General features: G+C 39.0%; 1 protein-coding gene across 3 annotated transcripts in view; it reads right to left on the reverse strand.

Annotated features, from left to right (window-relative positions):
* The window catches only part of col12a1b (collagen, type XII, alpha 1b), a 145,334-nt gene that overhangs the window by 91,531 nt on the left and 29,557 nt on the right, over positions 1 to 24,246 (reverse strand). For all 3 annotated transcript variants that reach the window (XM_042503436.1, XM_042503434.1, XM_042503437.1), the window contains exons 14-25: positions 19,966 to 20,235; positions 18,216 to 18,482; positions 17,088 to 17,280; positions 15,458 to 15,582; positions 11,920 to 12,069; positions 10,849 to 10,968; positions 10,438 to 10,602; positions 9,731 to 9,877; positions 8,764 to 8,906; positions 4,120 to 4,249; positions 2,662 to 2,807; positions 149 to 278 (exon numbers count right to left, since the gene is read on the reverse strand). In XM_042503436.1, coding sequence (XP_042359370.1) covers positions 149 to 278; positions 2,662 to 2,807; positions 4,120 to 4,249; positions 8,764 to 8,906; positions 9,731 to 9,877; positions 10,438 to 10,602; positions 10,849 to 10,968; positions 11,920 to 12,069; positions 15,458 to 15,582; positions 17,088 to 17,280; positions 18,216 to 18,482; positions 19,966 to 20,235 — 1,986 coding nt within the window. The remainder of the gene's footprint in view (positions 1 to 148; positions 279 to 2,661; positions 2,808 to 4,119; positions 4,250 to 8,763; positions 8,907 to 9,730; positions 9,878 to 10,437; positions 10,603 to 10,848; positions 10,969 to 11,919; positions 12,070 to 15,457; positions 15,583 to 17,087; positions 17,281 to 18,215; positions 18,483 to 19,965; positions 20,236 to 24,246) is intronic.

Below are 24,246 nucleotides of genomic sequence, written 5' to 3' on the forward strand. Positions count from 1 at the left end.
CATGTAATGAAGAAAAGTACGCAAACAAACAAACAAACTTTAATTTAACCAGATTTTGTCTGTCTTCAGAGGAGCTCTGCCTCTTGGAAATGTCAGTGGAGCTAAAACTCATATAATATACATACATAATCAGAAAAGCATTACTCACAGGTGACTCCTCTCCCCTCCAGAGGCTCACTAGTTGCCTCTCCATGCAAGGCGAAAAGTCTGATGGCGTACTCTGTCTCAGGAATCAGCTGCAACAGTTGGACGTTAGTTTCATCTCCTCCAACACGTACCTACAAAAGGACAGTAGGGAAAGACAGGATTTGTAAAAATGTGTTTTTGTTTTTGTTCTTTTAACTCATCACATGGTGAGCACACCAGACTCTCATTCCTGCAAACATAAACTGAAAAAAGTATGCAATCTTGCTGAAAAAGTAATGTAGTTACGCGCTCCATACCAGTGTTTCTGCGCCTTTTAGCCAGATTTATTACAAATTACCTACAGCATACAATGACACCAAAAGCACTGAGACCAGTGTTCTTTGTACTTTTGATCCTGGGATGTTTTTAACCACAGCCACAGTATACATGTGATATTTTAGACAACTTCCAACTTTGAGCTTGCATTAAATGGGTTCAAATACTAGTTAATGGTGCTTTAAATGGGAACACGCCGTGTGTTTAAAATACACTTTAATCATTTAAATTAGTTTTTCATGTCCAATGATTCATGTTGATAAATGGTGCACTTCGTTCTGAGGTCCTGATTCCCACTTCGGGTGCATATATTCCAGTAAAGACCACCTCTCTGTGCAATAAATCATCCCTTACATTTTCCTCTGCTGTTTAATTGCACATGTAGGTTAACGCCACCCGTTCCGCCCCTTTAGCATGTGTTCTGTTTATATCATCTTGATGACTTCAGGCTTTATGAGCTAATCCTTCCCATTACCCACTGTGTCTGAGGGCTCTGCCTGGCCTGAGCCGCACTGCTAAAGTCCACTTCCCGTTCTGTGAAGCGTTCATCGCATCGCCATCTGGAAGCAGTGAGGCGGCGCGAGCAGAAGCCCGCTCTTATAAAATCAATGTGGAAATGCTGAGCACACAAATTAAGACGTGTGTGAGTTTGTGTGTGCGTCTAATGCTTCAAAGCGTTTCTATTCTAGCTGTTGAAGTGTCCCTGTATTGCTCACATTGTGGGGACATTCGGGGACTAAATGCTGGTCCCCCCTGGAAAACTATGACATTTTCATGTTAAAGCTGTTTGTTTTATGGGCTAAGGTTAGGATTCATGTTCCCTCATTTGGTGTGTTATTATGTATACTCTGTATTTTTTCCACTGTATTCTCCTTAAATTTCATATGAAGACTCCATTTCCCATTATTCACAGGCAGGGGTGTGTCCAGCTTGGTAAAGGCTTACTTTGACTCTAGTTATTTTAGTTAGTATTAGTTTAGTTTATTGAGTTAAGTTTTTTATTTTATTAAGCACAGGTTGCTTTAGTTAATTAGTTCAGTTCAAGCTATTAGTAGATTTAGAAAATTAATTTTAAAAAGCTAGGTAAAGATGTCTATGGAAAAGAATTATGTTACAAAATTATTTTTTATTATTAATTAATTTTTAGGCACTTTTTCAAGGTAATTTTTTAAAATTATATTTATTTTCAATTTAAGGTAATTTTCTTGTACTGTACTAATTTCTTGCTAATTTGGGGGGTCATTTCTTCCTCCATTGCTCATTGTCCTCTTCCAAATTTTTTGAAAGAAATCAAGCCAATTTTACCAGGTTTCAAAGGATTAATGTATGTTACATTCATTCATTGTGCAAAATAAGAAAGATACTTCAACTTGGGGTTGATGTTTTGTCATCATAACATTTGTTGCAGTTTCATTCATCTCACATTGTAACATCAGTTTGTAATGCCATCATAGCTAGCTAGCTTGTTAAATTTGGATTAAAACTAGTTTTAGTTAGTTAGTTAGTTAGTTAGTTCTCTCATTTCAGTGAGTTAGCTAACAGGGCATAAGGATAATAAAACATTAGCAGGCCTAAACTACTGGTAATGCAACACCAAAGAAAAGTGCATGACACTAACATGACATTTTGTTTTGTTTATCGATGCAGATATTTAGTTTAGCAGAACTAAGCTACTGGCAAGCCACTGTCAACCACTGACTGTATATAAAGATGGACAAAGTGCAGCCAAACCATCGCCCCTGGTGGTCAGCTGTAATATAGGTCAAGACCCTGCCCCCTCCATTTAAGTCAATGGAACATGGGCCAAATAAATTTTTCCAAAAGATGGTTTTAGCCATTAAACTTGTTAGTCCTTATCACGTCAGTGTTTGTTTATGTTTTATTTTCTTTTTCCTGATAAGTTTGGTTTTAATGAGTTATTTGACCTTATGAAATTTTGAATGTATGGGCGGGAACTCCACCATCACAGAGTTTGCAACAGCCATGTCCAGGATACTGGTGGAAATGGAGATGTGGAGATGTGTCCCCCATAGATATATACAATCTATGCTGTCAACTAATTATATACAAAGTAAGAAGCCTCCAAGAAGCAAAACAACTCATCTCATATCTGTTTGGTTGTTACTTGGTACAAAGGAGCTATGTCCCAAGTTAAAAACACAACCTCACACGCTGCATTTGAAGGTCACATTACTTTACCTCCTTCTCCAGCTGAGGCTCAGTGGCGTTGATGGATTTGTATAGCAGCATGTAGCCCGTGGCACCAGCAGCCTCTCCCCAGCTCACCCTCATGGTGCTCGTGGTCTCATCATAAACATTCATGTTCGTCGCAGCTGGCAGCGGCACTGAGAGGACAAAAACAAACAGTCAGAGCAAGGAATGGCTTACATTACCACCAGAAACATTCAGTTTAAGATCCCTTTGTCTATGTTTGATGCTTTTATATAGTTTAAAATATCTAAGGAAGACTAAGACCAGCATTTGGAGTTTCTGTGGGCCATATGAGCGACTGAGTGGGTCAGAAATGATGTTTTTTGATGTTCTGAGGAGAGTTAGGCACAGAAAAAGGGTAATGATGCAAACAGGCAACCTGAGGGTCATATTTTCAAAAAATTCCAGAATGTCCCAAAAGGAGCATTACGTTTTTTGATGAGCAGAGTATTTGGTATCACAATCTACTAGACTTTTACGGGGAATCAAGATGCATCATCTTCAGCACCCATACACATTTGTTTTAACAGAGAAAATATGTGATTATTTTTGGCTTTTAAAGAGTGTAGTTTTGCACAATAAGTCCTATATACTGGCTGTTCAATGACACCCCCTCCCAAACCTACAGCCTCCAGCCTCTACAGATTTTATGTTTGAGTCACACAGAGACTGGAGACTGTTTTCAAGAGGACATTATGACCTAACAGAGTATTAGTTTAAAAAATTACAGTAAATGAAGCCATGGGGATCTAAGGTTGGCTGGTGCCGTCCAAGTGGGCGACAACAGAACAAATACTTATTGTTTTATAACAGTGGGAAACGGCTCATTGTAAAAATCAGTTCCACATTCAAGTACAAATAAAGTGAACATTAAAGGACAAATGAGCAAATAAAAGCACTTAGAGCCATGCACTTAACACGTTGTTAATTTATATTAGTTTATTTAAGATATATGCAAAGCTCTAATAAATCAGTCTTAAACTGTGTCTTTAAGGAAAAAAGTGGTTTCCAGTTCTTTCACCACAGGCTAGCATCAGCCCGCATCGCATCATGGGTCACTGTGTTTGTGTTAACAAGTTTTCCGCCTCAGATCAGATGCTAAATATATACGTTGTATAAACAGAGAGCAGATTTGCAGGGGGAAAAAGCAAGTAAACACGTTACATAGATGTGTGTGAAACAGGATAATGAGCAGAGAAATCAAGTTGTTTATCTCACAAACCATATGGCAGAAACAAAACGCTTTCCCACAACAGAGCTATGATGCTATCCATCTTTAAAGTTCCTTTTTAATCATGCCCGCCGCTCCAAAGGGCAACCAGTGTCTTGTGAAAAGGCCATCCAACATGGAAGCTGAGCACTTCTCTCATAAGGCAAAGAAGCAAAAAGGAAGTAACCTTAGACATTTAGGGTTGAGAGGAAAAAAGAGGAAGAGGAAACACTTACAGGTGGTCTCGGTGCCCTTCAGAGGCTCGCTGCTCTGCTCGCCGACCACAGAGTGAACATTAACGACGTACTCGGTCAGGGCGGTGAGGCCATCCAACACTACAGTGTTCACTGACCCATCGACCAGGAGCTGAAACAAAAAAAGACTGGCTGTTTTTACAGTCACCTGTAGTTTTCCACTCTGACAAATAGTCTTTGAAACTTCATCTCCAAAAATGAAACCAAAATGGTTACATTTTCTTCCAAAACCTTGGATATTCCTTTCTTTGAAAACACACAACTTCATGTCTATAAATATGGGGTCATTTAAAGATGGGCTGTATCTTTTGCTTTGGTAGGTAAAATTCACAATGGAAACGATGGTTTTCACGAAAGTTTCTGTTGATTTTTTCAAATGTCACTTTTTTAATGCTTCAAATGTAATCTTATTAACCTTCATCATCTTGAGTTAGTAGCAGAAGACTCAATGATTAAGATCTCAATACCAGGCAAAAAGAAACCAAAACTTTCTACATGGAATATATCAGACTAATAGCAATATAGGTGGGTATCATACATTACAAAGAATGTGTCCGTGGCACAAAGTATTGACAGCTGGCATCAAATGTAGGGTCTGATCTTAGACTGTATTTTACAAAGTTGTTGCATAACTGAATTAGTTTGAAAAACATTTAAAATTTGAGAATCTTTGACTTCTTTGACTAAATTGCTTTTGCAATGTTTCCTATAAAAATGTGAACATCTATCAGAATTTTTTTTTTGTTTTGATTCCCAAACCTGGCAATTTTATTGACATATCATCAAAATCATCATCATCATTAGTAAAACCCAGACCTAGTATATAGACATCATGAAGATATATTTTTGTGTTTTGGGTGGTCGGACCCTTTAAGTTACACACGTATGATTCATCTCACAAAAAGATCAGGTGCAAGTACTTTATAAAGATACAGATGTGGCTTTAATCTAAATACCTAAAATTTTGTGTTTTGTTTTGTTTTTTAAAATTGAAGGACTTCAAAACCTTCCCAAACTTATGTTTGTGGTCAATAAACATTTTGATAAAATTGTATATTGTATTGGCTAAGATTATAGTGTATTCTGTATGAGTCTTGTCGTTATGTTTTGGAAGGTTAGCTGATGATCAAACTGCCAAGTTTTTGTTCTTTTTAAAACAGAAAATCTCAATTTAGAATAAATCTTTTTGACTCATGTAGCCTCACGGAGCAGAATTACTGCAGTCTGAAAGGACTTCTCCGCTGATTATGAAAGAAAAGGATCGCGGTGCAGCAGGTCAAGAATAAAATGTTCTCATCATCAAACAGAAATACATCCTCTCATCAAAACTTCAAAGCTGAGCCTTTAGAGGATTGAGCGCTTTTTTGTTTCAGAAAACTGGTAATTGACTTTGACTGGCAGTGAAGAAATTTGTCAGTTAATGATTATGTAAAAGATTATGGAAAAGTCAAAGAATTTGGATGAAAATTGCTGGTCTGATCTGTCAATCAATGACTGATGGTGGTCCAGGACTCATACTTTCACCATTAGATGATTACAGTCTGTTAGACCGGAACTATCATGCTACATTCATGTGTCGGTGGGAAAGTCCTCATGCGGGACATCCAACTTGGCCGCTAAACGGTGTCACATTCCTGCACTGTTCTGCTGGAAAATCAAACCCAGAGAAGAAATGACAAACAAGCACAAAGAGGCTGCAGCCTCTCGAGCTGCTGAAAAAAATGCCCCTCTTATCAACTCTTTTATGTCTGTAATTGATTAAGTTCAACCTGTTTCCAATACAAATCAAGTCACTTCGAGTACTTTCTAAAATCAAGTTTAGTTTTTCTTGATTCTAGTGGAGCAACCTGCTTTAATCTTTGTTCAATCAAGATAAAGACAAAATATAAGTTGATTTCTATTGGGAGCAAGAGATCACTCCACAGTTCACTGTTTTTTTTAAATAAAAAAATAAATAACTTTGACAAAAAAAACTGCTTATTTTACTCATGTTCATTTAAAGCAAGTTTTAGGTCTCTGACAGTAGATTTTCATGGCAATGGTGACCTGAAATGAAGTGCAACCAGTGGGTATTTGAACATCAGTGCTTCTTTATCATGGTCTGAGATGAATTCCATTAACATAAGGCAGAGATGTGGAGTCATGACTCTGATACCAACTATAAACAGATGTCTGCATGATGCAGAATTTGTGGGCAACAGTACAAGATTTTAGTATCGGAAGCGTTCTAGTTTCCATCTGTAGACTGATTTGTAGAGTAGTATTGACAAATCACGTTTGAGTAAATAATGAGTGGCACATGGAAGAGGAAGTCTTTGCCCAGATACCCACTAACTACTATCGGAATATTGGCTGTTGCCCTCAGAGGCTTTATCGTTGTCAGACCAATAGTCAATGGTTTCTGAATCTGATGGAGTCCTGACTTACCTTTGACTTCAATTTGCTTTGGAATTCACTAATTTTCTCTCTGAGGACAAAGACTGACATCTACTTTTTAAAGAAAGAGTGGGAACTCTTATACCTGACAACCGATATACTTTGATTCAAACTCAAACAGGAGCCAATCATGTTGCATGAGCAGAAAAAGCATTGTTTCTGTAAACTCAATAAACTGTTAAAACATTTCAAGCAGCAGTGCATTTGCTGAAAAGGGGTTTCAAGAGTCAGTCTTGAAACTCAAAAGTTCAGAGCTTAGTGGTGGCTCAGGACTTCATAGCACAGACTTCAGACCTACTTGTGACCTAGAAAACTGTGACACGGTCACACATTTATTCATTTATTTCGGTATAAAATGGTAGTAAGTGCTGGGCTAAAAGTTTTTAGGTTTTACCCAAAGTTATCTACAAAGCTACTTTAATTTTGAAGCACGTATAACACAAAAACACCCACTCTAGCTCATTTCTGCAACCTTTTCAGGTCTTATTATTGTAAACATTTCTGTTTTTCTCTCATGTATAAATATTCCAGGTACACAGTAATGTTTCATCTCTTGGCAGTGAGCCATAGCCTCAGCCCCGACCCTCCTTCTAACTGGCTGCTTGTAATTTGGGAAACCGCTGTTTTGTTGCACTGGTGATAAATCACTGCAGATAAGAGCTGCACAAAATATCCAGCATGTAAATATCATATACATCATGTCATTATGCTCATATGTACTCTACAGTCGAATGTAAACGGAAGAAAAAAAGAGAAAGGTCATATGGCGAGGCGTCTCAGCCAAGTGTGAGGTCTATAACGTTAAACTAAGTGCATCCGGTGGAAACTCTGCTTGAATTCAGACGAGCTCGATTATAATCACACAGACTCCATCTGACACGGGCCAATAAAAGCACAAAGGATGGAAAAGACCCAGCGCTCTGTTTTTAAGGATGAGACTGACAGGAGGTTAAGTGTAAACTAAATGCAGGTTCACCAAAGCAACTGGGATCCAGATTTAAGTCCCCGAGGGCCAAGTAAACAGGGCTTTGAATAAAAGCCAGACCTGGGTATGTGGAAACACTTCCAGCAGTTGGTTTTTGAACCTGTCACATCGGACGACACATACCGCTATGTTAAATAACAGGAGGGGATTTAAGCATCAATTAGTGTTTTTGTGTGACTGACAACCTGTCATTATCGAAATTCTCAGGAAGTGGTGAATCTCACCTGACTGGTACGGTTCACAGACATCAACAAACAAAAGAGTTATCTGTTAGAGTTTAAGCCGGGTCTAAGGGGAGCCAAAGGGAATTAATAAGCAAACAAGATGCTATTTGATATTCAGGATTGTATCCAACACCAGCAGATGGTAGACATAAAGTTTCTCAACCAGGAAGCACGCTGAGCAGATTACTCTAATGAAGTTTTATGAAACAGACCAATTATCTGAGTCTTTTGACTATTTATACCTGGAACAATAGAGTCAAACTGATCCAAGACAACAAAGATAGAACACATCTTTATATCTAAACCAGGTTTAAGATTTGAGGGGGGAAAAAGGCACATTTTAAATTCACAACCCTTTTGCCCGCATTTAATTATTGTAAGTCTCTGCTCTTTTGTCTCCATCAAAAGCTGCAGACAGTGCTCAAATTGTGCAACTCTGCAGCAACTCTAAAGCAACTCTGTGCAACTGTAAATATAATGTGCCTTAAATTCTTCTGTTTCAAAATCCCTAAGAATTTGTTTTCTAAGTACATTAAAGCTGCCTCAGTGTATGAACTGTGTTATCTAAATCAACTTATCTAGCTTTGTGAACACTGCAGTAGTAGTGTTTTAATGGATAAGGCTAGTGTTACTCTATATTTTTCATATTGTCAACTTGTCTCATGAGAAGACTAAAATCAACAATATATTAGTCTAACTCTAGTATTTGTGGCAGGAGGATGGTGTGTGGGATTGAGTCAAAATAACTGATAGTGTGTGTGTTCATGGTAATGAAGGAACACCCAGTGCAACAGTGTGGCTCACTGATGTGCTTTAAATAGTGTTTAGCGAATAATTGCGCTCTATGGCACAGAGGAATAACATATATCTTTGATACACACACAATATTGGTCTTTGCTGGAAAATGAGAGTGATTTTATTGTTGTGGTTCTTCAAATCTTGTGTTCAGAGTAACAGGACAGGGATGAAGCTTTATCTCACCTCCTGAGCGGGTCCTCCAGCCGCCATCATGTAAATGACTCGATACTGGTCAACAGGGCTGCCAGGTGGTGTCCAGGTGGCACGGAAGGAGCGGTGGGTTACCTCTGAGGTCACTAGGTTGGTGGGCGCCTCCGCTTCATCTCCTGGAAAGGAATGAACATGAGCAGGAATGTGATCTGACATGTAAAAGTATTTCACATCGTGAACCTTGCCCCCACAAATCTGCCCTTGTCGTATTTGCTCCTCTGACAGTGAAGCCGTTAGCCCACTGTATATTTATGCTCCTCTGACTTAAAGAAAAAGTTTTTTTTCCCTCTGGCTGTGCTGTAAATCACTTTTGTATTTCCTCCTAAAATTGATTTACAGACAAAAAGTACTTCTGATGTGACAAAACAAAAAGCAATTTCATCAGATGCTTGGATCTGTGCTTGCAACATCTTTTGATTGTCTGAAATAATCAAGGTTATCAATTAAGTAAAATCTATCTATCTGCATTTTTTGGGATATGGCCTTCAGTTTTTTTCTGTTTTTAAAAGCAGAATTGATTTGTGAATAATAGAACATACTGTTATTATCAGCAGTAAGTGCATTATTTATACTCTCCAGTGGTCAGCAGTCATTAGTTTCATCATTCAAACACCACTGAAGTGTAATTTTGCTGATATTCAGGTCTTAACTTTGACTAAAGGTTCATCTCGTTCTTCATAAGCAGAGCAAGTTTCATGCCCTTGAGCATTCACGAACCCAAATGAAAGCCTGTGGTAAAATCTTGAAAGCGTATGATTGTCAGTCTTGTCCTCTGTCGCTTCACAGAGGTGCCTCGTAAGTTAAGGAAATGTAATGAAATAAAACCAGTTAATATTTCTTTCTACCAGAATGCTGCCTTTAAAACCTCGATTTAAGTGTCTTTAATTCTAACACCAGTGATGCCAGTTTTTAACGATACCACATGTGACTTATTTCCTACCTGGGCCTTTGACGCTGTTACACAGGTTGATGGTGAGGTCATCGACGATGTCCACCAGGAACTTGAAGTCGTCGACGTTGTACATGTGAATTTCGTCGGGGTCAGAGGCGATGGACCTCAACTCGTTCTCATCAGCGTTCTTCACACCTAAGAAAGAAATGTAATAAGTGTCATAAATGTTCCTGGAAAATGAGAACAAAAACAAGACTATTGCATTTACATCTAGTTTAAAGGTGTTGCAAAACCATCGAATCTGACTGGTAAAGTACTAAAGTTTTTGCCCACTAATTCCATGTGTTACCAATTTTGTATACTTTCCATACAAATATATCATACATCAATGTTGCTGTTGATTTGAAAATCAACTCCCAGAGACTTGAAACTTGACCGATCAGTTTTTTATAAATTAATTAACATTTAAGACTGCCTAAAGGTGGGAAAACTCTTTAAAATCTTAATCTAAATTTTTGAAGTATGTAGCATAAGTGGCTGAAACATTTAAAATAAACTGCTAGCTAATGTTTTGATGTGACAAACACAAGAATTAACCAAGTTAATTTAAATCATGTTAATATAATCTAATTTGCAGTGAGGTAATGTAGTTTTCCATGCTCACAGGACATAAACTAAAGTCAGACCCCATGCTCCACAAGCTTCTCTGAGACTATGGTAGTTGCAGTTTATGCACACTGACAAAAATCACTCACCAACTGCATAGAGCTCGATACCGTTGTCTCTCAGACTCTGCGAGTTAAGGATGATTTCGTCCTGAGACTTTCCATCAGTAATCAGGACACCAATTTTGCGAGAGTCTTCGCGCATCCCCACATTTGCTTTGAAGTTGTTCTGCTGGATGTAGTTCAGAGCCATTCCTGCGTGAAGAGTCGGAGTAAAGAGTTTTACAAATTGTTCAATAAATAGGTTTACAAAGCATTCATACTGTAAATTCTGAGCTTTCTGTAGATTTTGAGAGGGTTTGTTCAGTTTCTGAGCAATAACAGCATCTTGTTTTTCAGAAATAGACCAAAATAAGAAAGTAAATACATTTGCGTCCCCAGTTGAAGCACAGATATGTTTTAATCTGCGTGAAATAGACAATTAATATATTGTTAAATCACCTGTCATGGTGTTGCCTCCTTTATAGGGCAGGTTGGCAATGGCCTCCAGCAGGGACGCCTTGGTCGGGTGGGCATTCAGGTGCCACTCAGTCTTTGGGTCTCCACTGTACTGAGCCAGACCTGCAGAAAAGACCAGAACACATGGACCCTGTCGGTTTGTTTCCTTAAAAATTATGACAAATTATTGAATTATCCAATAACACCAGCAGCTGGCATAAGCAGTCATAGTCCAGTAGTAGATTTATCAGTTGTACAGTTTTATTATGATATAGATGTAGTAATAGTGGGAATGGTAGCAGCAGTATTAAGAGTAGCTGTAAACATACTTGCTGTAGCAGAATGAGAAAATTAGTAATATTATCAGTACTAAAAACTGTTTTGTGATATTTAAAGTATTAGCTATAGTGGCTGCATGAGTCTGTGTATTAATAATATTAGTATTAATAATAAGTATTAATAGAAGTAGCAGATGGAGAAATAGTGGCCAAAGTGAAAAATTAGTGAAGTTCTGAGACTTAAAAGTTTTATGTTACTTTCGTTCTTTTTACTCAAACACTGTTTCATGTAATGTTTAAAGTAGCGTTTATTAATCAAGATATGTGATAAGCTGATAAAATATGAGACCTTTAAACAACCTAACAACAGCATATGAAGGTGGCAGACCAGCTACAGGATTCAAATAGTGCTAATATATTAATGCAGAAATATTCTTACAACCTTTGCAAGACAATGAAAAGCTTCTGACGCTTAATGTTTTAGTGTTCCTTGCTCTTGCTTGGTTAAAATGTTTAATGCTGGACTCTTACCTGAAATGTAGCATTTTCATATAGTGGGGTTTAAAGGTTTGGTATATTTTTTCCACCTTTCTTAGTAGTAGTCATATAGTGACAGAGATAAAGCATTAGTAGTTGGGGGTATTTAATGTGGTAATGTAGTTTTTTCAATAAGCTGAATGGTCAGTAACAATAAAGGTTGTAGCAGCTATCGGAGTAGTAGAAGTAGAAGTAGTGGCACAGGTAGAAATTACGGCAGGCAGAGCAGTTGTAGTGTGACCAGCAGTGAAAATATTACCGATCTGGACTCTGTCAGGGCCGATGTCAAACACGCTGACCATGCGAGCAATGAAGCTGCGGATGGTTTTGAAGTTGATGCGGCCGATACTCCAGGAGCCATCGACCAGCAGCACAATGTCGGCCTTCGCTGAGGTCTTACACTGTGCGTCTGGAGAGAGACGATGGGGAAGAGGGAGACAATGAGCGAGGCACCTAGTACATCACAGACACATACCATGAGTGTCTGCTCAGTTTTATATGACCTGGTAGAGATGAGGGTGTGTAGAAAAGTGTAAAAAAAGTGAGAGGAAATGTCGTGAGATACATCAGAGAAAAGTGCATCACAAAACTCTCAAAATCTCAAGAAGTTTACACAGCAGGATGTTTTACACAGCATTATGTAACACATATAGTTCACAGTCAGCACACATTGTGTAACAGCTGTCATTTCTGGATTAACTGCTCTCTCTTCTGGGCCTTTTTTCTCTCTCTTTCTTCCAGCACAGCGAGATGTTTGGATTTTTATATCCAGCGGCGAATCAGCCCTGTGGTCTTTTCTGGCTGACTGAGAGGCTGTCCCCTCCACCAACAGGAGTTAGCCTCTCTGACACTGTGATATACGAGACCTCCTTTTCCCCAAAGTTACTGCACATTCCTGCTCCAGGCACCTGTAAGGGTGAAAAATGTCCGTCGTCCCCCTTTTTTTTTTTTAACGATGACACGCCCGGCGGATGCCGAGCGTTTACAAACCGGGCCCCTGTGTGTGCAATTGAAAACAGGTTAGGAGTTAATCGATTGCATTTTTTTGTTCTTTTTCAGCAGGCTGCAGAAACAGATGCTTGATGCTAAGAGGAACCAAGTCGGATGCTTGGCCGCAGTCTGTTTGAGTTATACCAGCGCCGGTAAACAATACGCTCATGTGTCCCTCCGACATTCATTAATAAAAACAGATGTCATAAACAGAGGCAGCTTTAAGAGGCATCTAATACGCAGCAGACGACTGCTGGATCCACAGTCTCACAGTAAGAGTCTCAGCAAATAAATATCCAGCTCAGTCTGACTGTGGGACATAAATCAACTGGTGTCCTGCAGAAACCTGCAGCAATTCTGACTTTGGGTGTTTTTGCATGAGGCCAGTGACAGTGACCTTGTTGTTTTTCAAAATGTGATTTATATTGTTTTGGAGGGTGTCCTCTTAAATGTTTCCTGGCTGCAGATGTACATGACGTTATGTGAATCATGAATATTGTTGATAATCTATTGATCATCTAATTGTCTTGACATGAAGACCTTGAGCCTTAGAGAAAAGCAAGAGGGGCATCTATAAAACTCCAACTGTTGGAAAATTAAGCACTTAAGTTCATTCTTGACCCTGAAAGTAGTAGCTTGATAAAACATCCTAACTCAAGATCCACTTACTAGCATTTTCTGGAGCTTTCAACGGTAAGCATAACGAGCAGTCAATTTAAATCATCTTTCACTGGATGTCCTTAGACAGCACAATGAGTGAAACAACAGGAGCTACTGAGCTTGCATGTCAACAGATCTATCTATGTGGCAGCTAGGGCTACAAATACTAATTATTTCTCTCTAGATTAATCTAACAATTATTTTTTAAATTATTTATACTCAATTCATGGTCAAATATTAGAACTCAATTGATTAATTCCTCATCGCTTAAAAACAATATAATATGTAACAACTGTCTGTAACATTGCTCACTCGGGGATGGCCTTTAAAGTAAACAGAAAATACAAAAGAGCAGAATAATAACAGTGGCTGACACATGGTGTAACATTAGCAGCACTGCAGAAAGTTTAAGTGGCGACTACTAACAGAAACGCGTTCCACTTGTTCATTTCAGCAGCTCGCTCTCTCGTGGAATACTTGCTTTGCTGTGAGAGTACAAGGACAGAGGGATGTTGTTGTATGAAGTCCTTCTGTGGAAAATTGTTATTTTTGGTTTTGGAATTTATAAACAAAATTGAAATTGATAATTGAATTGACCGGGTGCAGCTTACTATATTACTACACAATGACACACATTTTGCAAATCGACAGATTTCAATTACCAATGATGATGATTACATAGATGAATTACCACAGCTCTCGTGGCAACTGAGCAAACTCAGTCTGTTGATTAAGTCCACAGAGTTCTGCTGACTGCTTGAAAAGGCTACTAAAAGGATCTTGGGAGCAGATTTAATGCTGTCCCTGGTAATATAAATTTTAATAACCACTGACTGCTTTTGTGACTTGTATTAATAGTAGTTTTGTATTAATGTTTGCTTGTTAATGGTTTCATTTTGCAGAACTTTAGGAGTCACCTTTTCTGAAACATCTCCACTTTCAAAGATGTAAAACAAGCAGTCATTTAATCCATTCGACTGTCTATTCAGTAAGGATGTATAAAGTGATGGTAACAAGCTAAAGACATGCTGAATTTGAACATTTACAATGTTGGTTAACTTGTAAAAAAATCTTTAAGTGTGATCATATTCCAAATGATGTCACGTGATTCAACAAAACATTTTAAGGAAGCAAGTAGAATTTACTCACTGCACTGTCCAGTTTTTCACACTTTGTTTGAAGAAGAAAATTTGTAAAGGAAGAAAGCATCTAATAACCTGTAAAATGACACTTTTTGCAGCGTGTGAAGGAGCTGCTCTGCCAGACCATATGGGCCTGTCAGAGACTCTGGATTAAAGCCTCCACTAAGCAGCCTGCCATGTGAGAGCTGCAGTTTAATATATGAGGATCCCTGAGTGGAACCTCAGTGGAACATCCTGGCCTGTTCCCTGCTCGGTGGGCAGTCGGTCACAGTGTCTGCTCCCCATTACAGCAGGAAATTCTGCCCAGGGTCAGCACCTTCTCTGGGCCTTATGAGAAGCATAACATTTTCCTTACTGCATACATCAGGGCGGAAGCTTACGCTCTGGATCATAAAGAGAAGGTAATTGCAAGCAGAGCCGTCTTCCACACTTCTGACGACATTAAATGGGAAATGTCTACATTCACATGACTAAAAAAACATTTGGGACACAGATACTGTGTTTCATAGTAATTCAAATGGTGGCTGACAAAGAGATATGTCTTTGGTGACACCATTGAAGGTCAGCACATCATGGGGTGGCTGATCACGCACTGGCAAATATGTAGGTGAGGGGAACAGGGAACATGTCCAACTGGGCAATTTACAAACGTTCGTGTCCACACTTCAGCATGTGCTTGTTAAATGGCATGTCACTTTGCTCCAGATCACAACTAAATGAGATATGAGTCAGGTGAGAACACGCGAGCCAAGCAGCCCAAAATAATTTGTACTAATCGCAATCATCTGCATCAATTTTCGGCCTACCATTCCAAAGAGACAGTGATAATAATTTCCCTCGACAACAAATAATTCAACGTTCTGGCACTAATTTGGGCGGCTCTTCGAAGTTAGACCACTCCTGTTGTGAAATGACTTGGATCAGAGAGCGTCTGGTCTGCAGGCCTGCTCTTTAGGGCTGCTAATGGTGTGTGATTTGTAGTGTGGTGGAGGTATTGGCTGTTACCAGAGGGATCAAGAGTAGGGGGTTCAGGAGCATCCATGAGGGTCGTATTTTCCTCTCCTGCCAGGGGCAAACTCTCCCCTCCGTCAAACATCCCAAACACGGCAACAGAGTACTTTGTTCCTGCCCTACGGGAGACGGAAAATTACATAAACTTACACCAGTCTTTCACAATCTCAATAAGAAGCATTTCATGCCAAAATGAGATTTCAGCAATGTGAAGAAAGTAGCTCCGGGTCTTTTAAATGACTAAGCAACACTGGAAAAAAAAAAATTTACTGGATCTGCAAGTAATGATTTTTCCTTGACCTTCATTCCAAACTTAGACACTGACAGCTTAAAACAAAGTTCCCATAAAATTACTCAAAGAAACCAGCGTGAATCTGTACTAGGAAAACATGTAAAATGTGTTTGTTTTATGTACAACAGCTGGTGACAAGGTCCAAATGACTTGTCTTTTGGACCTTGTCTCTAGTGCTACTAGTCCATTGTCTCAAAAAGAGACAATGGACTAGTAGCAAAGTCTAGATGGTTACTGCTGACTATTATAATATTTATATTTGGTTGTTAGTATGAATTGTAGATTAAAATGTGTATACTATTCAGCAAGTTGCAAAACAAATGTTAGTATTGGTGATAACTTGAAAAGATTTAATGTTTTGGTCAAATACGGCTGCCCAGTCATTGGCCCTTGGCTTCTGTTGGCGATGGCAAGGGACGCCAAAGTGTCTATAGGAGACGAACCGGGCTTTCAACTACTACAGACTTAAGGTTCTGCAGTAATAACACAGTAGAAAGACCCAAGGCAGGTGGGAGGAAGCTGAGGTGGATGGGTTTGTGTGCTGTGTGAAACCAAGTAAACTGGGGGCATAGGTGACATAGTTGTGGCACACTCGTTAAGTTACTGTAACAAACATTGTTATTTCAACCCAAACCACGACCGTTTTTCTAAAACTGACTAAGTAGTTTTCGGCCTAAATTTTTAGCAGTTTTGGTGGTGAAACCTATGTTTTCTGTGAGGACAGGAAAGGCACTGTAGCATGAAACGAAGTTGACATAGAAACTGACAAATCCAAAACTGATGCTAATTGTGTACCTAGCCAAAACATCCTGTGAAGCACACCACTCAAAAATCTAATCGAATCTCAGATTTTAAAGGGGCAGCCCTGTCATAGTTTGTTTATACATAGGTCCACTCCACTCCTATAACCCCGGCAAAACCAGTTTGTTGGCATGGCTACACAAGCGAATCCTGTTGGATTTTAGTGGTAACGTTGGTCTCTGGTAATTGGTTAGGGAAAAATGGAATCCCCCCTCTGCATGGAAATCAGTTAGAATGGACGAAATGTCAGTTTGAAGGTGGAAACAGCAAGTAATGAGTTCACAATTCTGTCTGATATCGGGCAATGTTAGAGTGGGACAAGCATTGACAAGGCCACTGTTACTGTAGTTGGCTGCTCATGTCAACACTGGGAAGCTCTGTAGGCTCAGGTGATTCAGGACAATGAACTTGCAACTTTCCTTCTTTTTTTTAGCCCCTAATATTTATTGTTTCCGTTTATGGTGAACTCCCGAATCAAGGCAAAAAATAATCTTCAGAACATTTAAATAACTAATAGTTAGGAAAGCTTACCTAAGTTCCTCTAGAACAACTGTGTTATCATAGGGGCCAACCAGGAGTTCCCCCAGGTCAATATCATTCCCATCAGGGTGAAAGGTCACTTTGTAGCCTCTAACTGCTCCGGGAGCTGGATCCCAGGAAACTCTGAAACTGGTCTTGGTAGGCTCTGAGGTCTGGAGGTTCCTGGGAGACTTGAAAGGCGAAACTGAAATAGAAGAACCCGGCCAGAACTTCAGGACAAACTTGAGGAGATTACATATTCAACAAAACTCCATCTATTGGCAAAGGTTTTGAGGATCAGCCACACCACATTCAAGCCAGTTTCTCATTAGTCCATAATACAATACCTTGAACCTGGTGTCATTCGTTAAAAAGCCCAGTGTCATGCTGTGTGTTAGTAATGGTAGCGTGTGATTGAGCGTGTGTTCATTAACTGTGATTTTAGTGATCTGGTGAAGAGACGCTGCTTCTTTGCAGTGCAGCAGCATCTGTAGTGTGAAAAATATTCATCTTAACAAGTCGTTTAAACTTGAAGTCGTTCTTAAACTCTTATTTTTGGTGGAACAACAACAAAACCTGCAACTTGGATGACAGGATCCCGTTTGTGTCCAAGGCAGCATGACTTCTGTCAATGTTTCTCTAGAAAAAAGTCAGGCCAGATTTCTCAATTTGCTGACAAATAACAGGGTAAAGTCTGGGAAGCCAGTCGAGACAGTGGCCCTTATCCTGGCCATAATAAGACAGTTTGATTTGAGGAGGAGTTTCAGTTATGTTTCCTACTGAAGCAAGAGTCAGACAAAGTCACTGATGTCCTGTTAAACCGCAAGATTAGCCTTAGTAAGCTCAATTAAATAGATAAGGAATCATAGCATTGGCCAAAAATCAAAGCTAACCCTTAAATGGTTACATTTTATACCTATAATTGAACATACAGTTTGGCAAGCCAGTCACAGGACATCCTACAACTGGATGGAAAGGAATCCATAAAAAGCTGAATTCACCTCAGCTGCAGATTTTTGTCATTTCATTCCATCAATGATAATGTTTAAGGAAAAAACTCAGGTTTAAACGTCTTGGTTTAGATGGACATGTTTCTGCGGTGTACTGTCTGTCAGAGGGTTGAATTATGGACCAACGTACGTGTCGTTCCTACTCCTTGCCTTGCTTTTCCTTCCCCGTGCTTGTAGATGGGGTGAACGGTGATGTTGTAGGTGGTCCGTGGCTGAAGGCGCTTCATGATGGTCGAAGTGGATGTGCTGGGGATCTTAAGGGCCACTTCTTTCCCTCCGCCAATAGGAACATACTTCAGCCGGTAGTTGGCCACTCGGCCTGGCGCAGGCGTCCACGTGACTTTCATGGTTCGCTCTGTCTCATCTGACACGGTCAACATTTTACCAGCGGCGGAGGCTGAAAACAAAAAGCACATTTTGTAAACCGAACATACATAAGAAATATTTTTACGGGGACAGTATTTTCATGCTTATTCAAACACATTTACATGGAACTCAATTAAAATGTCTGTGGTTCCAATATAATTCCGATTTAGTAGTCATGAATTCTACAATAAATATTTAATCAAACATACTGCATGAGTGCTGTCAGTTTTTATGTTCTCCATGTGCAGGACTGTACTCTACAAACTCACCAATTTCTTCTGGCAACTACTTAACAGTCATAAACATTTAATTATTTTTCATCTAAACCACAAAAACAATCATTTTCCCCTCTCTATTTCCATTCAAGCGCAGTTTCCCTTTATGTCACTTCAGTAAATGTTATGTATTCATAACTTCAGGCATAAATGTTGAGTAATACCATCAGCCTCATGCCAAATCTAACTGCTTATGAATTAGGCATTAACCCAGAAGTGATCACTTTGGGAGGAAATGCTAAGCAAATTTTCCTTTTCCTTTTTACCAAAAGCCCTATAAAATGAAATTAAGTTATTCCGATGATTCTGCAAGTGATTTTAAAAAACTTTGCAAGAGAATAACGCATATTTAATGATCCCAAGGAAAGTTTTTCTGACTACTTGATTTCACTCTGGAGAATTTTTATTGGCGGAAAAAAAACATGCCGTCCAACTTTTAAATGTGTTGATGGATTTGAACAAATCTGCGAAGCTGGACATGAAATATTTATGCTGGAGGGATGAACTGAGGAACAATATGTACTTCAAATCTGTCTGTTTAGCTACATGTTGCTTTGTTTCTGGTGGCCTGTTTGTGTGGATTTGAACAGATGGATTTTACATGTGTGCATACAGAACGAGGAACGTGTTGACATTTTTATTAGCGCGAGATTTGTCTCTGATGCAACATGTCGGCATGCAACTCACAATGCGTGATCTACAGGACACACACGTTGTACCAATATTCCCTTCAAACATGGTTTGTGTTATTTCAGAGAGCATAATGCAGCAAAACTGTCACCATGTTGGTGTTTCACTTCAAATTACAGTTTAAAAAGGATCTAAAATGAATATCTTAATGAGACTAGACAGCAACCGTACCATTATGCAAGCTCTGAAATCCAGAGGAAGTACTGAGTCTACTTTGGTAAATATGTTTGTTGCACGAATGCAAAATCTTCCTAAAATTTCTCTCCATGTGCTCCACAGATGATCTCAAAGCAACTAATTGCAATAATTGTTTATTTTTTCATTGCTTCTTAATCTTTGGGCTTTTTGAAAATCTTGTTTTTCTTTTATTTACATATTTTTAAAAACTTATGCATGATTTTTTTTCTTTTTTTGGAACTGTAAAGCACTTAGTAACCCAGGTTTGAAAAGTGTTAACAAATTTTAGTTATTACTGGCTAATTACCTTATCCAATGAGGTAATTTGTCTCCAGAGCAAATTCAGTTTCCACAAAGTGTCTGTAGTCTTACCGTCAGTGGTTTCCTGTCCAGTGAGTGGGTCGCTGTCTTTGTGATCGTAGGCGGCGACCACAGAAACTTGGTAGCGCGTCTCTGGAGTCAGACCATCTAGCACAGCGTTGGTCACGCCTCCTGGCACCATTTTATCTCCGACCTCATCTGAGAACAGCGACTTCCATCGAATGCGATACATCTTAACGTTCCCAGGCGCTGCCGTCCAGGATGCCGCAAAGCTGGTGTCAGTTACGTCGCTGGTGACCAGGTTTTTAGGTGATCCCACCTCTGAAAACAACATGCAAACATGTGGGATTATTATGAGTTTCTTCTGAGCTGCACTTGAATGCAAAGTCCAATACAAAAATAAACTGAATCTGTAATTCATTACTTATGTGGTTAGTGATGCATTTTTTCTTTACATACAGATTAAATACATGATCATCTTTTTTATTCAAAGTATTAAAATGTATACTTCTTAAAGATACACTTTCTGATTTGGGGCACATTAGTGCCATTATATTTCCTCACAGACACACAACAGATGTTTTTGAAACTCGACTGTGAGCCATTTTTATAATGTAGAAAATCAGACTGGTTTGTTTCCAGTGTTTGTCATTTTTCTTTTTAAAACCATCTTTCTTTAAAAAACAAAGAAGCCATTTGGCTGTGCTGGCAGATCAGATTATTTTCTGAATGGAAACTGTTAAAAGGCCATCGAGTGGACAGAAGAATTGAACAACTCACCACAGCTATAAAGGCTAGAGACGACTAGAGAAACACGCGATTTCTTTTAAATATAGCAGAGGATATTTTAAGAATTTCTTCTTCGTTAGTGAGTACTGAGCATTGGGAGTCAGGAGACACGCAAGAGGAAAGACATAAAATATGCTGGGACCCAGCAAACTCAAAGTGTCCACTGAGCCAACAAAAGGAGGAAATCTCTTTATTGTAGTTTATGGGACATCTTAACTTCATCAGTGTTTCCCCTCTATTGGTAGAGTGTCCGTTGAAAACTTTGATATTCAGTACTTTGCAGACATATAAAAATACTCTTTCACCTTTAAACTAGTAAGCTGTTGGGTGACCTAATGTCTCTCTTGCTTTTCTGTTGGTTTGTTTCTTGTAAGAGTCAGACTTCTTCTGAGCAACGTCACAGCATTCATTGATCTCAGCAACTTACTTGAAGAATAAAATGATATCATTACTAATAGAAACACCTGTCAAAACTATGAAAGTAAAATCTAAATTGTGATAAACCAGTTTGTAATTGTAAGTGAAAATATCAAAGTAATTTTTAAAGTAGAGATTATTAACTGCAATTGTTGGTTTTCCCCAACTAGTATTGTTGCTTGAGTCAGCTTGACATTGTTTGATCCTTAATCCACAGAAAAATACTCAACTAGCCAGCATAAAATGTGACTGGCTGTGTATGTTCACGGTCCCCCAAGGACATTTCTTAAAATAAGATTTAAGTTGTCTGGACAAGGTTCCCAACACCAAGGTGGGTGAGTCGGCAGCTAGCAGCTAATATTGCTAATTCTATAAACAGAGCTAAACAACAGAAACAGTGCTAAAAGAGCTAACAGTGTTAACTGGGGGGAAACCTGAGGGTGGGCGCAACACTTCTGCAAAATGCTGTCCCGTTATCATACTGACTGAGTGCAGTGCAAAATGGCAGCCGATGAGCTAGGGATGCATACATGCACCAACAAGCACATGCTAATGAACCAGCTTACAGCAACAAACCATATGGAAGCTCTGATTACAGCACACACAGAGGTATAGTGACTTCATTCTCTGCACAGGACGCCATTATGAACAATAACAAGTAATGATCATTACAGCCTGTTGGTCCTGTTGACAGGCCTTTTGACCCTTGTCTCCCCTACAACTTGGCCACCTAAAAACATGGTGAGTCCACTTCTAAAAGACAGTGCTCCCTTTCTGTGAAAAAGCAAAAGCATGTAAAATAATGGAATAATATTACACTCCCACTGTGACTTGTTAAACATCCAGTTATAAGACACCAGTCTATTCCTTTTGTTTGTGCATTTCTCGGAAAGATGATTCCTCCTGACTTACTGTTGTTTCTGCCAGAAAATAGAAGAGGTCTTGTCCACTGACCTTACTCACATTTAAAGTCTAACCTAAAACAAACCCTAATTTCAACCATTGCTGAATTGATGGAGCAACTGAGTGACATCACTTTACAAAAATGTTCCCCTCTTTTAAATTGGTTCTTTCACAGAAATCAAGAAGTTACGTACAGACACAGTCTTAAAGTGTTTTCAGAGGCTTTCACCACCTTGACTCAACCCTCTGAGAGCTGCAGTACACAAAAGCCAAAAACCCTTATAGATTCATTCAACCAAATCCAATTCCCACCATGACAGCTGCTCATGTTGCTGCAAGCAGACATATGGTCACTCCCCTATATAGACATAGCACAATGCTGGAAATATTTGTGAATGATGGAAGAGGTGAGGGACTAGGGGGAGTCGATATCAAATTATAATCTGTCTTCAGTGTAGAGAAGGTGACAGCTTGCACAGTGGAGGCGCTGGAAAGACTGAAAAGTTTCCACAACGTGATAATTATCACAAAATATCAGATCCAGCTATATAATCAACAGAGTGCCTAGGAAATAAATCACATTCTGACTTTTGCCAATTGATACAAATCTTAAGAGAGAGGGGAAAAAAGGATAGCACAAGACTCGCAAAATGTTTATAGTCGGAAAAATGGTTTCTGGTCTGGATTAAAAACAACAAAATTCAGGATACTTTTAAGTAAAAAAAAAGTCCCTGTGCACACTGACAAGGGCTAAAAAGTCTAAGTGTATGTGCGTATCTCTGCGCAGTAAAACATTCAAAAAATATAATAACTGAAAAGAGAACGCTTGGATGTTGCTGAGTGAAGGCCATGTTTGTTTAAGCCAATTGATATTAGAAATGTAATTCTGATCACATTTTTAAATGTGCAAAACATGTGGCCAGACTGTGTTGGAAAATCTCTATTAGTGAATTAAGTTTAAAAACCAGTTGACAAGCATATCATGACAGAGATACTGAATTTAAAAAAGATCCATTGTCTCAGCAGCTCTTTTCAGCTTTCAGTGCTTATGTTAATGTGCAAAAGCAGATAGCAGATCAACTCAAACCAGGCTTTTAATTTTACAGGCTGCATCTGATTTGAAGTTTTTTTGACTAAGAAAAACACATCAAACTTCATGTTATTATGAGGCTAAACTTCCAATCCTGGAAGGATTGTAATTTGCTTCATTAATGTACATGTATGAGTTTATTTTTGTCTGTTATTTCACATGTGTCGCTCAGTCGCCGTCACTCAGTCTTCACCACACAGACGCCACTGCAGCCACCATTAGCAGGGAGCTCTGCAGGGCTGCTGCCAATTTTAATCTGCTTCAAGGAGCGCTGTCTCTCAAAGCTGGAAGCCGAGTCTCGAGGTTTTAGAAAATAACAGCCACAGACAGCAGTCAGATGGAGTATGGAATATCTGGCGCTCTGCAGACGCCGCCTCAAATGCACTCGGACCTATTTTTCCACAGCCAGTGACGAGGCAAATGTGAACTAAACCACAGGAAATTTAATGCACTTCTGAAGATATTTCTTCCACTGCTCCGCATGTCTCCCTAATCTATCTATCCATCTATCTATCCATCTATCTATCTATCTATCTTATCTGATTTAGGTTTCCATTTTGAAAGAATATTCACTGTTTTTATTGCTGGACATTTTTAAAACATTATCTTCTTCAAATGTGTTTATAACTGGTTTTAAGAACAAAGCAAAGAAAATTGTACTTTAAGAGGACAATTGAAAACGCTGATAAAGACTGTATGATAAAGCTGAAAGCTCCAGAGCAGCTGCTACAGTGACTTTTGGGTAAAACTGTTATAATACTGTTTCTCCATTATCACAATAACATGTGGGTAAGATAAACTTTAAATTTGGTTCACAAAAGTTAATATTTTGTGAGTACAAAACCAAAAAGCTGCAGTTATATAACAGACTGTATCTAGAGGCCGACATTACCTGACTCTGGTTAAGTTAGGCTAGGTTAGGTTAGGTCAGGCTGGGCTAGGCTAGGCTAGGTTAGGCTAAGGGTTAATTTAGGTTGGGATAAGACACGAGATACGAGATAGGATAGGATACAATAAACCTTTGCTTATCCCCAGCGGGAAAATATGTAGTTATAGCAGTACAAGGACAGAAATAATAAATATAAAGAGTAAAAAATAAATAAATAATAAGAGGTGTAGAGAACTAAAATGGG

The sequence above is a fragment of the Plectropomus leopardus genome, chromosome 16 (assembly GCF_008729295.1).
Source record: "Plectropomus leopardus isolate mb chromosome 16, YSFRI_Pleo_2.0, whole genome shotgun sequence".
NCBI classification, from domain to species: Eukaryota; Metazoa; Chordata; class Actinopteri; order Perciformes; family Serranidae; genus Plectropomus; species Plectropomus leopardus.